This window comes from Alosa sapidissima, chromosome 9 (genome assembly GCF_018492685.1).
Source record: "Alosa sapidissima isolate fAloSap1 chromosome 9, fAloSap1.pri, whole genome shotgun sequence".
Taxonomy (NCBI): Eukaryota; Metazoa; Chordata; class Actinopteri; order Clupeiformes; family Clupeidae; genus Alosa; species Alosa sapidissima.
The window spans coordinates 20,345,057-20,363,690 of NC_055965.1; the positions used below are offsets into that span (position 1 = coordinate 20,345,057).

An 18,634-nucleotide genomic window follows, 5' to 3' on the forward strand; every position below is an offset into this window, starting at 1 on the left:
GGACCTGGCCAGCTCAAGTGTGCGTTCGATTCCGAGATGACCCATCTCATCATGAAGACTGGTGAGAACGGATGACCTCAACACATACGGAAGAACAAGTTGGTATTCTGTCCTGTTTTCACTCTGTCGTTTCCGGTATAGCAGACCTGAGTCTTTGAGTTCAAAACGACTCATCTCTCTGAGCATCAAAAGAAGCTCTGGCGATTTCACTTCCAGTTTAGGTGCAGATTCTCCACACTCAAGTGACTTAATGATAATGCCAATTGAAGGATCTTCTCGCTGTAGTCTGGCTAAATCAGTGTCACTGTGCTTCGGGACTGTGAAAAGACCATGGAAATACGACTCAGCATCCTCAAACACAGAGGGAACAGCATCCGGGTGAATGGCAAGAGACTCTACCAGACAGTGGAATGGTGCTTCCTCATGCACGGCTGCATGGTACTGACAAGTCGCCTTGACAACATCCACTGGAGCTAAGTGATGAGTTGTAAATTGGTGAATCCTTAGACTCTCCTCCTGTGAAGGGCTGTCATTTGTCAATTCTCCTTGCGGCCTCCTTGACAGACCGTCCGCGTCTTGATTCTGCTTACCAGCGCGATATTTAATATCAAAAGAGAAGGTAGACAGAGCAGCCAACCAACGATAGCTGGTGGCGTCTAGCTTAGCCGTTGTTAGTATGTACCGAAGCGGGTTGTTGTCAGTCACTACAGTAAATGCATTTCCATACAAATAATCATGGAATTTCTCCACTACAGCCCATTTCAAGGCTAAGAATTCCAGCTTATGGGCTGGGTATCTGGCTTCGCTGTGTGACAAGCCTCGGCTGGCGTAAGCAATTACTCGAGTCTGTCCATCCTGCTCTTGGTATAGAGCGGCTCCAAGTCCAGTGGTGCTTGCGTCGGTGTGTAGGGTATATGGTAACTCTGGATTCGCAAATCCCAGGACCGGAGACGAAGTGAGCTTTTCAATTATCTGCTCGAAAGCATTCTGGCAAGCTGATGTCCATCTTTCCCTGAATGGCTCTTTGGGATGGAAATACTTAGCATCAGACTTGGTTTTCAAAGGAGACTTACGAGTTGGAGGATAACCCGCAGTAAGATTGGTCAAGGGTTTGACAATTTTCGAATAGTTCTTCACGAATCTCCGGTAATAACCGGAAAACCCGAGGAAAGAACGGAGTTCCTTCAAAGTTTGGGGTCTCGGCCAAGTTTTGAGGGCCTCTGTCTTTTGGGGATCCGTCTCCACTCCCTTGTGAGAGACAATGTGCCCGAGATAACGTACTGAAGTTTGGAAAAAACGGCATTTCTCCGGAGATAACTTCAGCCCGTTCTCCCTAAGACGATCCAGCACTTTGGTTAAACGAACTTCGTGTTCCTCAAGAGTTTTGGAAAAGACTATTATGTCGTCCAGGAAAACCAGCACTTCACGCAGGTGTATATCGCCCATACACTTTTCCATTAGGCGCTGGAAGGTGCTTGGCGCGTTCGTGATTCCTTGTGGCATACGGTTCCATTCCCAAAATCCGAGAGGACACACAAAAGCGGTCTTAGGTTTGTCATGTTCATGCATCTCTATCTGATAGTATCCTGATTTGAGATCCATCACAGAAAACCACTGTGATCCGGTCAGTGCAGAGAATGATTCTTCAAGATTTGGTAATGCATAAGCATCCTTGATCGTTTGCATGTTTAATCTCCTGTAATCGACGCATAAGCGTACGTCACCATTCTTCTTTTTGACAATGACTATAGGTGATGCGAAAGGGGATTCAGATTCACGGATAATGCCCGCTTCAAGAAGAGTTTGAAGATGTCGCCTCACAGCATCATAATCCTGTGGATGGATAGGACGGGGTCGATGTTTAAAGGGCGTCTCATCCTTCAGCTTGATACGATGCTTGACTTTCGTTGCATGTCCGAAATCAAGGTCATGATGAGAAATTATGTCCAGGTAAGTGTGCAGTTTTTGTGTTATGCGACTCTTCCATTCTTCAGAAAGTGGGGAATCTCCGAAGTCAAATTTGAGATTTGAAGTTGCTTCACTCTGTTCTTGGTCTGGCTCACTAAAGGACTGCTGTTGACTAGAACATACAGCTGCAGAAGATGGGTAACCACGACTAGGGTTTTGCTGCCGACTAATGGAAGTGTTATGGGTCTGTATGATTTCGTGAGGAATGCCAAGTTCCGCAATGACCGAGTTAGTTGGTAAAACAACGTCATGGCTGGTTTCATTTCTTAGCACGACAGGAATCTTGTACGGAGGACATGCTGGTGGAGTAATCAGACAGCTGTCTATAAAGATTCCTCCTGGCAAGGATGAGATTGAGGGCTGCTCTAGTAACGCCCATCTCTCATTGTTTGCTTCATTCCCACTAACAAAGCCTTCCAGGACAACTTTCTGACCAGCAGGAATGATGCCTGGTTCATGGCGGCCTAATCTGACGACACCAATCTGACCTTTTGAGTTTTGCTTATGTCTTAGTTGTAGAATTTTCAAGACTTGGTGGTAACCGCAGTACGTGTTGACTTCAAAGCTGTCATCACAGAACTGCTCATAAAGAGGATCTAAAGTATTTGTACCGATCAGTACAGGTACACTACTGTTGGACCGAGTATCTGGTACTATCAGGGCAAGAGTCTGTATATCAGGCTGAGAAGCCATAAATTCTTTTGGGAACTGCATAGTCATTCGTATGTAGCCTATGTATGGGACTGCCTGGCCATTTGCACCTTCAACTTCCAGTATGTCGCTCACTGGGTGAACAGGGTGATCTGTAAAGTGCGAGTCATAAAAAGACTGCGACACAGTTGTGACTTGCGACCCAGTATCAAGTAATGCGTTACATTCAATTCCATTCACTTTGACATTTGCTGTGCTCTTATTTCCTACTAGGCCTCTAGGCAGTTTTCCCATTCTTACAGCTCTGTGTTCATCTAGTGTCGCTTTTTTCATGACTTTCTGTGTTGGGGTGGGACATTTAGTTAACTCTGCTCCTATTCGTCCCTCAATAGGAACAGTTACTCGTTTAAAGAGGGATCAACGCCAGTTGGATTTGCTCTTTCCCATGCTTGAAGCCTTTCTTTAAACTCTTTTTTCTTTGCATTGACTAGCGCAGGGTTTGGAGGATCATTGCAGCTGCTCGCTATATGCCCATCCTCACCACATTGAAAACAATACCACGGCTTGGGTTTTTTAGTGGTGGTGGCAGGCTTTTCTGGTTGTGCTTTAGCACCAGCTGGTTCTTTTGGCTTTGGTTTTGGCTTTTGCTTTCCAGCTTGGGGTTTATTTGGTTGTTTGTCTTTGGGGTAAGAGAGCGCTGCAATCTGAGCTTGGAGGTCAATTATCTGCTTTTGGAGCTGATTGATTACTGGGGGTGGATCATTTTGCGGAGCTGGTAAATCATATTCTGCGCTAGTAGACGCACAAACACTCTGTGCTTGAGCCTGAGTTTTTGCCTTTGTGAATCCTAGATGTTGTTTCATTCTGTTAGCTTTTGTTGTCTGTTTATCTTCTTCTGTGCGTAGAAGCAACAACAGTTCTGCAAAGGTGGGAGGATGGTCTTTCTTTTGCTCAAGTTGAAGTGTATTGATCAAAGTATTATTCCAACACCCTCTGCAGAATTGTTTGAGAAGTTGTCTATCTGAATCAGTGGGTGAGATTGCCTTCACCTTTACAACTTTGTTCAGAGCAGTCTGCAGTCTATGGAGGTAGTTTGATGGTTTTTCACCAGAATTTTGATTGATGTTCAGAAACTCTGCGAACAGATCGTCTCCATCTTTGACTATGTCATAGGCAGAATCCAGTAGGTCAAGGTAAGCTCTTGGAGAAGAGTGTGGGCCTAATGATTTCACTACAGTAGCAGCGGGGGCTAACAAGCTGTCAACTATCTTTCTCACTAGCTGTCCTTTTGGAAAAGCAGCGTCAGCTAAGTAAAACTCGACACTGTTTCGCCAAGTGTCGTAATCGACCTCAGTGCTAGGGCATGGTAATCTGCCTGAAAAAGTCCTCAGCTTAACTGAGTGTGAGTGTGAGGAAAGATCTGTGCTCTTAACAACATGCTCAACAATTAAGCGCTGCATTTCAGGTGGGTTTAGGTGATCAGGTGGGGGTTTGACAGTTGTCAGTGAATCACCTAAGCCTGTGTCTGGTGTGGTGATTCTAGTAGTCCTAACAGGGCTATAAAGGCTATGTTCAGCTAAGTCTGACTCTACAACAGGGTCTTTCAGACTTCCAGTCTTGGAGGGAGTTTCTACAGCTGGTTCACTACGTGAGTCAGTTGGAGCTGCTGCTTGTACTATTTCAGTCGCTGGCTTTGGCTTGCCAACGAGATCAGTAATTCTAGCTAGTTCGTCCTGTAAAATCCTCTCAAATGACTTCCCACTAAGTTTGGCCATGCCTTTTAACTCAGATAGAAAAGAATGTGTGATACCTGTGCCTTTCTCAGAAGAATACACATTGGCTAGGGCATCAACATGATGAACAATGTCAGGGTCTGCATCGCTAACTCTGTCAAAAGGCAAACTTTCTTCAAGTGTCTCGACAGCTGTGCCAGACTCAAACTCTATAATGATCTGGTCACCAGCTTCAGTAACCCTAATTATTCTTGAGATGTGACCATACTGCTCCAAATACTCAAACAACTCCTTATCTGCTTCTGTTTTAGATACTCCCGTAACAATGAGGGAGTTCGGAACTTTAACACTCTCTGCTTCAATAATTTCCATTTCAATCAGTGTTAATTCAAAAACGTACAATTCAATGTTCAAAATAGATCAAAAAGATAAATTTCAAAGTTCGGTAGGCTATTGCACTAACTCAACACTCCTCCTGGCTACTGGCTCGCCAAGTTTTACCGTGTAACCCACTCTTGGGTAAGTACACCTTCGCTCTAGGTTCGTGAGGAGGGGAGTTCAAGTGCAATAAGCAGACACACACCAGGGTTAAAGTTACTTGTGCTTTAGTAACCAAATGTATAATTGAACCAAGTACAAATACACATGTACAAAAATAAAATGGCCCTTTGAAAATAAAAGAAATTGTCCTTTCAGTTGACTGGCTGTGTTTCCTTAAATGTCAATGAGAGTTCCTTTTCTAATCCTTGGTTTAAGTGTAAAGTCAAGTTAGTCAAGTCAATAGTCAGTGTGTGGATATCCGAAGAGTGATGACCAGTGGAGTGACTGGTACGATCCTACCACAAAGCAGATAGGGTATCCGGCTCCTTCAGTGGACAGGATTCAATGACAGAAATCAAATGGGTTGGCTCGCCATCTATTGAGATCGATGAATCTTCTTCCAGGGTTTTCAAATCCAACAAAAAACTTGACCTGCATTCACAACCAGGTTATAACCTTTTGTTAAGTTTCATAACTCCTTTCCCTAATGCAAGTTGCTTTTATATTCATCTATCAAATGCTCCTGTTGTACAACATTAACTCCAGTGTGTAAAAATATGCATTTACAAAACTACATCTACATGCTGAAAAGTAGTGAATACCATTCAGTTAACCAGTACAAAGTAATCAGATGGAATACCTTGAATTCAAATAAGTACTTCAAATCACAACTGCAATAAGCTTACAATTGTACCAAAATTATTGCTTATAAAAATTAGTTTGTTTCAGAATAAGGCATTGGATAAATGCTTCAAATTAGCACCTCACATGCATTTCACTCATGAAACATGACTTAGAATCAAGTTTAACCTTTCAAAACAAAGTAAAAGCCTTTTTTAAACAACATATCTTTCCATTCGCTTAATAACTTTACATTTACCACTCGTAGTAAAAATACAAACAAAAACATACATTTTCCATCTTTTATCAAGGTATTTCTTAGCATAAGTTCAACTACTTTATAACATGAGTGATTCAGGCTGTTAACTAACGTAAGGATGAACAGGCTAGCTTACCGAGACAGGGTTGCAACAAAGAAAACTCGACGAATTCGGCACCCGTCTTCATCAAACACAACTCAACAATTACAGTCCTTCTATTGAATGTTCTCAAAGAAAAACTTCAGTGTCTTCATTAACTTTTGATCACTTTTCTAAAACTTCAGCTCCTCCAGAAACAAATAACATGGCACTTGCGAAAATGGCCGTCTTTCTTCTCTCTCGCCTGTTCTCCCACTACGAATTCAGCTAGAGTGCATCATGAAATTTCAAAATAAAAGTCCCTAATCGTAACTTAAGACAGTAAAAGTATCTTCATCAAAATTATGTTTTTATCAATGACAACTTAATTTTGATAAAGTTCATAAGAATTATGATCTGTACTATTTATTTATTTATTTCCTTAATGTATTTATCATCTGGGTTACAAGGGCATGCTCATGCGTAGCTTAACGTTTAAAGTCTATTTGTGTCGCTAGTTTATAACATTTCATTGTAGCCTAAATACTGCTGTCAATGTCAACCCATACACGTGCTAATTCAACACGGGTTCTCAAAATTGTCATGCATCCACTTTCCCAGGATCTATGACTATCCAAATTTGGTCGACATGTCAAATCAAACTAGAATATCTAATCGGTGTCAAGCTGGTGGCGGTTGCGTTTTTTTTACCCTTTCTTTTCATATATAGTGAATCAATATACACAAGTAAAAGTAGCCTACAGTTACATGACTGAAATTCTACTCAATCACAATAAGTAAAATTAGCCTACTATTTTCAAACAAACCCTACTCAGAGTAGGCTACTAGACTAGACGTTTGAAAGCACATCACATATGAAGCGTTGTGCATGATATGTAATTGCTTCGATTCCAGTTAAATCTTGCAGTTTCATTGGGTGATAGATTTCAATCATTTGTTGGTAGATGAACCAACAAGCTGAGGCCAGCACAGGAGTTTGTGTCCTCAAGAAATTAACATGTTGCTTGTTCACTAGTGTTTGAGGTCGTTTTAATAGGATATTTATAAAGGTACTTTAATACAGTAGGCCTATACATGTACTTCCTTATTCACCACTTTGTGAGTGAGTGAGTAGCCAAAATTGTGAATGGCAAAACGTAACATTTGGCACTAAAGATCAGGGACTGAGGGGGACTGATTTCCATTTAGGTTCGTTCTGACCAAAAACATTATTTGATATCATAATATTATAATATCTATATAATATTAGGTCTTAAAAACAATAGCCTAACTTAAAGGCACAGAAAATGTCCTTGCTTTAAGCCTTGCAATAGCCTAACCTATGTATGGTGCTACCAACTGCATGACAGGCCTATACATATTTGCCTAGTGTCTCTGGTATCTTATTTCACAAATTGTTTCAGTAATTTAGACTACATACTTGGAAAAGGCAGTTAGATAGGGTTGGATATTAATATTCTTTTTTTTATCTACCGATGGCTTATTTTGTATGACTAAATTTGTCCATATTCCCTCAAAACTCAATAGAAGACATCATTTGAGGGGTCATGTTTTAAAAATACCTCCAAATCATCAGAATCTTGTTTCAATCCATATAACCTAAATCTATTTATGGCTTATTTTATAAATGTATCCATATTCCCTCAAAACTAACTAGATAATGTCCATGGCCCCCCTCCTGGAACCTCGCCACCCCAGGAAAAAATCTCTAGATCCGCCCCTGAGGCTACTTCGCAAGTAGTTCAACTGAGAAGAATGGGTGAATTTGGACGCACTTTCTTTCTTGCGCTAACTTTCTCCACTGCGTAATTTGCACTGTGAATGCTAAGATTGTTTTGACAGGCCATAGGCTAAATATATATCACTATTAGTAGGACGCAAAGCAGAATATTGAAAGAAGGGGGCACCAAGGCCACCGTGGCCTGTAAACCTCTGATTTTCAAAAGGGGCGTCACGGCAAACGCAAGGGGCTACGACGGCCATGGCCGTCGTGGCCGCCGTGAAATTCCTACCCTGGTTAAAACGGAAGCCTTGTGGGGCCAACTATGATGCTGATAATGAAACTCTTGAAAGGGTCTATACAGTCAGAAACGGCATGCTTTGGCACTCTGCCCACTAACCTAAAAGTCTCACGGTGCTCTTGGAGGTGTCTCATCCTTTGTCTCTGGGCTATGGGATGTGTGTCCTGGAACGTGAGACTTGCTGGAATGGATCCATACAAAAAACAACAACATTAATTGGTCATAGGAAGATAGCTCATCATGCATATGACTTTTGATTTGATATAATTTGATTTGATACGATGTTTATGTTTCTTGGCAGACACTTTTATCTAAAGCGATCAATACATCAATACAGGGCAATTCCATGCAAAACTGTCACGTCCATAACGGCAACACAATGCCATGGTATGGTATGATGTGAATGATGATTACTTGAAAATTGAGCATTCACTCTTCTTGGTTGTAGAACTTACAGGAAAATACTATGGCATTTACTATCATACAAATACTATTGCACTACTATCATACAAATACTATGGCATTTAGTTGGCGTTATGGACGTGACAGTTTTGCGTGGAATAGCCCTACATCAAAACATCAATAAACATTACATAATCATAAAAACCTCTGTTGACTTGTTGTTGTTGATGTTGTTGAAGCACACATAGACACAGACAACTGAGCTTTATCACAAGTCATAGTCTCGTATTCAAAAAAATACAACTGACAAATGTGTATTGTAAATGTTCAGTGTGTGTGTGTGTGTGTGTGTGTGTGTGTGTGTGTGTGTGTGTGCGCCATTACCTTTGGCAGGTCTTAACACAATATTCTCATCACAGCCAACCCAGCGATAGCATGGAAACAAAATGTCATCGCCCTCAGGTGTCCTGACAGAAATCTTGTCGCAGAACCACTCGTTGTAATAGCCCATGAATGGCTTGAGACAGAGCTTGATTGATATAAGCTCTCCCACTGACTCTTTGCAGCATACCCTAAATTGTCTCACCTGCACAGACATAGGAAGATTTTTATGTTTGATGAAAGAGTTATAGCATCCATACTAAATCTTTCAACTTTTCCTGAAAGATGTTTAACACGAATAAGCAAAAGGAATGTCAGGAGAGTTTTGCTAGGTTTGTTTTTTTATGCACAATAAATATTATTTTCTTTTCATTATTCTATTTTATGTTGTTTTCTTTATTTCATCAAATGACCAATTTGTCCTTTTTTACTTTAAAAGATTTAAAGACATTAAAAGTAACACAATGTAGAAATCCCCTTATTTGCAACGCACTGGGTAACTGTCTAAGGTGGTGCCGAATGCATCATAAACTAACGCAGTGTTTCCCAAAGTCTGGGTCGCGACCCACATGTGGGTCGCAGGAGATTTTATTTGGGTCGCCAGCACAATTTATGTTGTGTTATAGGCCTAACTGATACCATTTGTCATTTGATACCAGGAAAGCTAACCGTTTTCTATTAGGATGTAGTTTGTTAACTACCACAGTCACGGTTTTGTCATAAAAGCTCATGGAACTGGGGGACGAACGCATCGCAGAGGGGGTGCCAGAGCATGGATATATACCTCTCAAAATGAAACCGTTCTGTAGGGGTGCCTGCCATGTACCTCGCAGTTGCAAACTGCAAGGGACATGAATCCGCTTATTTGCACGAACATTAACAGATACCAGCTCCTCATCTTTACCGATTAAAATCTAGTGACCGTGCTGTCAACTGTGCTGTCAACTAAAGCATCCATAGACCGGACATAAGGCCATTCAATTTGCATATAGATAGTTTCGATTGTAGATGCAATCTTTAAAGTTAATAGCAACCTCCTCACATTTTTATTTCTGTTCTCATTTCTTATTTACAACAGTGCATTATATTAGGCTACAATTTAAATGGACATGTTAAACACTATTTCTCTCGTTTTCTACCTCGCTAACTCCAAAGTAAAGGCGCATTTTTCCGGCTATTACGCAAAAGCCTTTTGTTCTGAACGACTATACAATATAATATAATACAACAACACAATATAACAACTTGAGTTATTTGCTGTTGACCTCAGAATTGACTTCCACAGTGTTATGGACCCATTTGTCTGCAACGCAACGTAGCCTACAACTACAACAGCCTACAACTGATGGTGCTCAAAATGCAACACAGAAAAGCAGAATCTATCTATCTAGATCCTATAGCAATATATGATTGGGGGAGGCATAGAAAAGTTGGAGAACCTGTGGCCTAAAACAATATTGTTGGTTGCAGGGTAGATTTGAAGTGAAATGGGTCGCGATGGTCTGTCAATTTTAAGAAGTGGGTCCCCAGAAAAAAAGTTTGGGAAACACTGAACTAACGAAAAGGGCCATGTTTCTGCATGGAAAAACAAAGTGACGTAGTACAATACTAGGCACTCCGTGTGTTAAAGATCAAGACCACAATTCTGCAAGTTTGAATAAAGTAAGTTTAAAGCCATTATTCTAAAGCAGCGGTTCTCAAACATTTCACAAAGAGTACCACCACGGAAGACAAGAAAGACCTAACCTAACTAGTTTGAATTTAACTTCAGCGATCGTGTGGTTAACAATATTTTAATACAAATATTTTGATTATTAATACATTAATACATATAAGTGATTATTTTGTCTTTATGAAAAAACATCTTGAGGTACCCTGACAGAGAGTCCGTGTACCACCAGTGGTACCCGTACCACTAAAGCAACACATGGTATTAACTCATTGAATGCCAAGCTGTTTTCGGAAGCTTTGTCCTAGAGTGCCAGCAATCTAGACCATTGTTGATGATTTTTGTACAGCCACTGCATATTCTGTGTTATAGCCAGAGATGCCAGTAATGCGTTACTTAGTAACGCGTTAGTCTATTTTGACCACTTTTTTCGGTAACGAGTAGCCTAATCTAACGCGCTACTATTTACAAACCAGTAATCAGATTAAAGTTACTTATCTAAATCACTGTACGTTACTATTTTTGTCATTTTCCTTAGTGTAGCGGGTAGGACGTAGGCAGTGGGACTTGCGCCTTGATTGGATGCCTTGATTGAATCAGGTGGTGGCCGCTTGGCGCTACACCTTTAAATCCAGCAAACTGCCGGTGCCTCATCAGTGTGTCTCGCCACCCAAAAGTCAAAGTCAAAGTCAGCTTTATTGTCAATTTCTTCACATGTTCCAGACATACAAAGAGATCGAAATTAGAAGTTTCTCACTATCCCACGGTGAAGACAAGACATATTTTACCAATTTAGGTCCACAGACAAACATAACATTCAAGTAAACAAAAAAGTAAGTAAATAAGTAAATAAGAGGGCACATATAATAATGAAAAAAAATAAGAGCAGCAAAATTTGGTTGAAATTGTGCATAGACAGTCAATAAAATACTAGTGCAAAGTCAGGCCAATAAAAGGCTTGGGTAGTTCTGTTTGACCTAAGTAAGAAAGAAAGTGGCATAGTGGTGCAAGTTATGTAAGAGCAGCAGAAGTGTTGTGTTTTCAGGACAACAACACCAAGTTGTAAAGTGTACAACTCTTGGTTCCTTGGAGTATCGGTTGGTCATACAAGTTAATGTGAGTTCTCATGCTTAAATGTATTTTAGCCTTAAATGAATTTTAGCCATGGTTGCCATGGACCTGGTCTGACTCGGACTATTGCATTGTTTTGTAGCTTGGCCTGGTGTTAGTGCCGTGGTTACGTCCAGCTCCTTGTCTCCACAAGCCCTCGCCGGCTACAAATTGTGTCTGCGTGTTTCAATGAAAATGTAAGTTCTCTGCTTTTACACATGAGCAACGTTCAGCCTTTTATCCTTAGGCACTGGCTGTAATGAATTCACATTAATTTGTGTTCTGTTTATATTACAGTCACCGGTTTAGAGTGTGACCGCTAACTTGCTGAGTGCTTTTTGTTGTGCTGAGAGTGTAAGTTCACTGGCTTCCTTTCTCCCTCACGTGTGTACATCTGTCACAGAAAGCTTGTTCATATGTATGTAGCAGTGTTGACTCGCCACATCTATTATAGTTTGGCCTGGGTATGTACGAGTAAAAACCAGATGGCTTAAAGTGATCGCTATGGAATTACAACTAAACAAGCTCCTGGCTAGACGCCGCGGCCTGCGTTCATACAGGTTGGTAATTTAGGCTACTTTAGCATCTTGCCCTCTTCCGACTGCTTATACCCAATTGAGGACTTTTGCGGCTTAAACCCATTGATGCATAGGCTGCAAATTAGGCATAGCTTTGATTTGATCTATATAATTACTTGTATGATATCGTAGCCATGTTTTCTTTGCAGGAGGACCGTCGTACGCCACCTTGGCCACTTTTTCCTGTGCCCTGTTTTAGTTTTCAGTTTCATGTTTGTCTGTTGTATGTTGTATGTATTCTAGGCCATTGGATTAGTGCAATATTCGGGAGGGGTAACAATCTTGCTGTGTGGTCACTGGATTGCTGTGTATAGTAAATGAATTGCTGTGTGTGTGACCTGTGACGTGCCCTATATATATTCTGTGTTTGCTGATTGAAGCTTGCTGAATCTTTTAGTGTTACTTATCCAAACACCTTAATTATGACCGCCGCGCAGCGAAGCGGCGGTCATATAGGTTTAGTCAGTTTTTTTTTTTGTTTGTTTTTTTTTCTTCCTTTTTCGCATGCCCAAATTTCCGTCAATGATTCCCGGGACACTGAAAGACCGGGGTACACGAAACTTGGTGGACATGTAACCCCACATGGATAGCATGGAACCATAGTTTTTCGTTTTGATCTGTAGCCCCCCCGCTGAATTGGACCCCCCGAAAGGAGGGTAGGGCAGACACAGTTTTCTGTGAATATCTTGAAAACCGTAGGGTTTAGGAGGACCATTTTTTTTTTGTATGTTGATCTCAAGGGGCCATGTCAACCCATTCCATAACCACTCATTTCATGTATAGCGCCACCTAGTTAAACACAAAAAAGTAAAAATGAGGTGGTGTAATTGAAGGTATCTGTGACCTAACATAGTCAAAACTGTACGAAATTGGAAGTGTAGGATCATTATGACGCCCTCTGTATGCACGCCAAGTTTTGTGGAATTCCGTTCATGGGGGGCCACACAATAAATTAATTTATGTTACTATACACAAAAGAAAGCCAAAATCAATATTCATCATCATGGCTGCTTTTTCAGTATTGCCGATAAGTAGTCGTTTGTCCACTAGATGGCGCATCGTTGCAGTGAGACGTAATTTTGTTGGAAGTTAAAAGTGGGTTGGGGGAAAAACAATGGACACTTCCTACAAGGACTGTAATTTACCGCAGCGAACATCTAATAAGGACAGGACGATGTTCACATGAAATGTAATTCCCATTTCTTCTTGAAGCCGAAATAAATCTGAGAATGTTTATCGGACATGCTTGGTTTTTACTGCAGGTACGTTAATCTTGTAATATCAATAAGGACCTAGGTAATGTTACCGTTAGCGTTGGTTGAGTGATGGAGGCCCATTTGATTGATTGCATTTGTAGAAAACTATAAATGCGGTTATACCAAGCAAATTGATAGCAGCACTGTTTCTTTCGACTGACATTTATTGCACGTGCTACAAAATCATTCTGTGCAATGGAAGATTTACCAACGTTACACCGGTCTGATACAGTTTTGCCTATACATGCGTGAGACTGAGACGCCTGTTTATTTTGTTTTAAGTGCGTGCAGGGTGTGAGAGGGGAATCGATGTGCTTTGATTCCAGCTTGGTAGTTGTAGTCTGTGAAATTAAAAAGCACGTGTGTGTGAAGTATCCAAACAATGACACCTTCATTTCATTATGGCTGCTTTTAGCAACACACCTTAAGCTACTGTGTAGTGGGTCCCATTTAGAAGTGGCTACTTCATTCGCGCTTTCCTTGACTCATGGAGCTGCGTGAATGTTATTTCAACTTTGCCACGATATGGCAGTTTAAGTCCGCTTGATACTGTAAGTCGTAAGCCATTGGTTTCCAAAGGAGATTTTATTTGTGTCGCCAGCATAGCCTATTGACAATTTATGTTGTAAATAGGCCTACCTTATAATCCTACCTGTAGCTTAGGGAAGCTAACAGCTTTCTATTAGGATCTAGTTTGTTAGTTACAGTTTTGTCATAACTCCCTAATGCATTTTTGCATTTAGAATAGCCAGAGCGTGTATATCTCAATCTGAAAATTAAACAATATCGGGTGCCTATGGACTAGGCTGGGTGAACCCAGCCTGATCTGCCCGCTATTTATTTTTTGATTTCTTAAAAGATTGAGCTTGGTCTGATGAAAGCCAGACTAGCCATGGACCTCAGTTACACAATGCAAGGGAACATGAATCAGCCTATATTTGCACGAACAATAACGGACAAAAGCTCTTCAACTTTGGCCCGTTAAAATGTGTATGAACAGTCTAGCGACGCATTTCATCAAGGCCCATTTGGACATGTCAGTTATTTGCACCATTGGTTAGATGTAAAACAGCATTTCGTTTCAGACTACTGTTACTTAATTTGTGCATTGACAATAAAGTATTACATGAACTAAAGATGACTAAAATCTTATGTAGAAGAAGAAACATTCACAAAAAATCCATCCATCCAAAAATGACCTTTGTTTTTGATAGCTGTTGAAAACGGCATGGAACTGACAGAGATGTTTTTGTTTATAAATACATACATAAATAAATAAATAAATAAATAAATAAATAAATAACATTATGCTGATACCTTTTGCTTTTCCCAAATACAATGTAGCCTACAGGTGTAAGTGATCTTTCATCAATCCAGTTGCAATGGATGAACTGTGATGAACTGCCCTACTTGTGATTGTTTAGAGATTTTAAAGGTTTTATAACAATGCTACATCTTCTTTGGCTATTCTACAATCTATTCACCTTTTCAGCACCAGTAGGCTACTTTCTGTGCAGCTGCACACACACACTCAGGCATGCCAAACAAGCATACACAAAAGTTTCAAGAGTGGGGGATGGAGTAAAATATGGAGACAAATTGAAGTGTGATTTATTTTCGCGGAATGGATGTACAGGACTGAGCGGCGGTCATTTTGTACCGCTATGCGGTACATCTAGTTTTGCACATTGTCCCTGTAAGTTTGCTGCCCAGAGGCCTAGTGTCTGTTCAAATGTATGTATCTACGTGAATAATAAAATAAACTTTTTTTTTTTTTTTTTTACTTTTATAATACCTGGAGTATCCCTCTCCATTTATTTCCCTTTATTGGGATAGCCTGCTTGTAACATCTAAAACTCAGATTGTTGGTTACAAACTGTAACTGGTGCAAAGGCCCCCCCCCTAGGGGTCACATTAAATAGTAAAATAGTAAAGTAGTAGTATAGTAAAGTAGTAGTATATATATATTTATATATATATAAATATATAGCCTATTCTTTGCTTCCTTCTTGTCTCGGGGATTAACGTCATGTAGGCTATGCCAACCTTTTCAGCATGAAGACAACTCCCGTGTAAAACCACGCAGCGACACAAACGTAAACAACAATGGAGGGTGGAGAGAGATGCACCGTTTTATCTATACAGTAATTATTTTGAGTTTGTGTCAGCTAAACATTACAACATTAAAAGTAGCCTACGTTGTACATTCTGTGCTGGCGACAAAGTGCTGTCTAGCTAGACATCCCAAGTCTCCTGAAGTTTTGGGAGTCTCCCACATATTGATATCCTGACGCCCGCAAATTACATAAAATCTCCCGGAACCTAGAGCGAACAAGAGCACGCAAGCCAGAACGGGACTTCGCGTGTGCATCTAAGTTTAACGCGCACACAACTGAGAGGGAGAGAGAGAGTGGTACGTGTGTGCTACAAGCGCATCCAAGACAGAGCATCCTGGTCTGTTTTGCTAAATCAACCAATCAGTTTTCAGTGTAGGTGGGCTTATATCTCTTTTCAGTTCAGTTAGTGTATCTAGGAACAGGAGCGTCATGGCAGTCAGTTCCCCTCAAAAAGGAACATTTAAGACCCATTTCACATCAGACTACACAAGTGTACCCAATTGTCTCAAGAGTAAAACATAATGATAGTATTGCACACTGCACTGTTTGTAACAGTGACTTTAGCATTTATCACAGCGGGTTAAATGATTGCAAAAGACTTGTTGAGGAGTTTAACAAGTGTAATTTAATTTGCATATTACTCAGGCCTATACTAGAGGGCTAGTTGCCAAGGCTACATGAAAAGGCCAAACTACCAAAATCTACATACTTTACCATCACAATTTCTATCAATCGGCCTTATTTGGTGTACTGACTAGACATTGAACAAACATCTGCATTTCAGTATCTAAGTACAGTAGGTTAGGTTGGGATGTCTGCTATACATTGTTAAAATGCACTTCCAGTATGGTGAGTATTGGCAAAACCGGTTATCATTTTTATGTTGAGGCGGTGGGGGTGTTGTCGGCAGCTGCTGAAAGTAACTAATAAAGTAACTTGTAATCTAACTTAATTTACTGATTACTTGATTTTAAAAGGAACTAACTAAGCTACTTTTTAAAGGAGTAATCAGTAATCAGATTACTTTTTCAAGGTAACTGTGGCTACACTGGTTATAGCTATGAACACAAACAATGGCTCGTTTAAAAGGTGACACTTTAAGCTCTCAGTGGGTGCAAACCGTGTATTTCTACACGCCTCTGTTCCTGAGAAATCCCAAGGTAAACAGTGGCTAGTTTTCATCAAAATCACTGTTTTTTTCTAGAAATGGAGATATAACGTCTTTCATGAAATATGGTGTTGCCTGTAAACTTTCCGGGAAGTGATCAGCGAGACCTGGCGAGACTGCCACCTAGTGATAGACCCACGAAAATGGCCTGGTTTTGAGCTGACGTGCATGAGTCACTGATTCGACCCAAAGCGGCAACCGAGTGATAAAATGTCCAGATTGTGCGTTTTCATGAGTTTTCGATCATCATATATTTCATTTCCATTCATCACAGAGTTCCCAAAATCACATATAAAGGTGAGTGTCTAGTTTCGTAATTAAAAAAAAAAGCTAAAAACGTAATATTAGGCCTACGTTTTTGGCACTCAACGCATGGCACTCAATGAGTTAAATTTACCTTAAAAAATGGCTTTAAACTGATTTTGTTGCTACACTGACTTTTAATCGAGATTAGCATCTTTTGCATTGTTTATTTAAGGTGTAAGAATGTTGTACGTTGTGTTGCTTTTAATCGGCCGAACTTACCGATCCCTGCCAAAAGCCCTGAAAGCGGTTGAGACTCTCCTCGTCGCTCTCGGCATCTGTGCCCCGTAGCTGGATGCAGACGCGACTGGTGGTTCCAGACAGAAGTCTGTTTCCTGTGTGTGCTGTCACTGTGTAGGACACCATAGCTGTTCTGCAAAGTGAAGGACAAATGATGCATCACAGGGGAAATATCAGTGGCAGAAGCAGCAAAGAGAGACCGAGAGAGAGAGAGATTCTCACCCTTAATTCTAAGTCGCAGTGATACTGTAGTGATCTGTTGATTCCGAAAGGAGTCTTGAAGGCGGATTGTTCTTTTCCCACACCTCTTTTTATAGCACTGTGGGTATGTGGTGGGGGGTATTCCTCAGAATTCTGAGTGATAGATGACATCAGTGTGTGCACACACTCTCTCTGCTTTAGACCTTGGCCATGTTCCAATGCCACGTTGTATGCATGTGTGTATGTGGATGAGTGTGTGTGTGTGTGAGAGAGTGAGTATGTGTGTAAGTCTGTGAGTGTGTGTGTACATGGGTGTGTGCAAAGAGAGAAGTAAATATTACACATTTGGTGACGCCTCACCTACAGTAACCTGGATGAATACAATAAAGAAATATTTTTTTTGTGCTCTTGCATGGAGTAATGCAGCATTGATTGACTGGTTGTGAGCAGGAACTCATGTATGCTTCTATTATTACTAATGTCTAATGTGCGCCACAAAAATGCTCAGATAACACAAATGTTATTTGTGCAACACTTCCACAGAAGGCTTTTGATAACCGTTTAGGAAGTAGTTGCACAATATTCATGATAAAGGTACTCTAAGCCATTGGTTCCCAAAGACTGGGTCGCGACCCACGGGTGGGTCACAGGAGATTTTATTTGGGTCGCCAGCACAATTTATGTTGTGTAATAGGCAGGGGTGGACCTGCCATTAGGCATGGTCAGGCAATTGCCTGGGGCCTCGGCCACCAGGGGGCCTCGTCATCCCCGTATCGTATTTCGTTCTTTTTTTTTTTTAAATAAATGATCACCGCATCCAAACAATATATTCTAATCCATAATAAAGATTGGAAAAATATTTTGCCTCATGATTGCTCATAAACTCATCATAAAATCAAATGACTGCAGGTCCGCTTTATGTCACCATAGCAGCAACTAGCTATGAACGAGGTCTTGGTAAGGTGTGGAGTTGAGCGATTGACAGCAGCCATGAAACGTTTCCAGAGTGGAAGTGATAAAAGAAAAAGAAAAAGCGAGGAGGAAGAATTTAAAAAAGAAATTGCCTACAGTGGGTCCCGGTTAAGTTTGGACGGGTTCCTTCATGAATCACGCACCCCATTTTCTCAGAAGAAATGGCACAAACTGCAGTTGACACAAACAACCACAAGGTGTCACTTGGGAGTTCGGCCACTACTATTTTTGATGCGACTTGACTTACTGCTTCCATGACGCAGCGGGGGCACGGGAACTGAAATTGATCACGGTAGTTTAAGCTTACACTTGACAAAACATTATAATATGAAAATGTAGATGCA

General features: G+C 40.8%; 1 protein-coding gene and 1 long non-coding RNA gene across 2 annotated transcripts in view; one reads left to right on the forward strand and one right to left on the reverse strand.

Moving 5' to 3' along the window:
- Positions 1-17,441, reverse strand: part of LOC121717892 (polyunsaturated fatty acid lipoxygenase ALOX15B-like) — a 30,617-nt gene extending 13,176 nt beyond the window's left edge. Inside the window, exons 1-4 of the mRNA XM_042102599.1 lie at positions 17,340-17,441; positions 17,100-17,250; positions 8,680-8,881; positions 7,993-8,074 (exon numbers count right to left, since the gene is read on the reverse strand). Of these exons, the coding sequence (XP_041958533.1) occupies positions 7,993-8,074; positions 8,680-8,881; positions 17,100-17,243 (428 nt within the window). The 5' untranslated portion in view covers positions 17,244-17,250; positions 17,340-17,441. The remainder of the gene's footprint in view (positions 1-7,992; positions 8,075-8,679; positions 8,882-17,099; positions 17,251-17,339) is intronic.
- On the forward strand, positions 11,576-11,924 carry LOC121717928. Its single transcript, XR_006033826.1, has 3 exons — positions 11,576-11,652; positions 11,753-11,809; positions 11,910-11,924. It is a non-coding gene; the product is annotated as an uncharacterized LOC121717928 (long non-coding RNA).
- Positions 17,442-18,634: the final 1,193 nt, after the last annotated feature.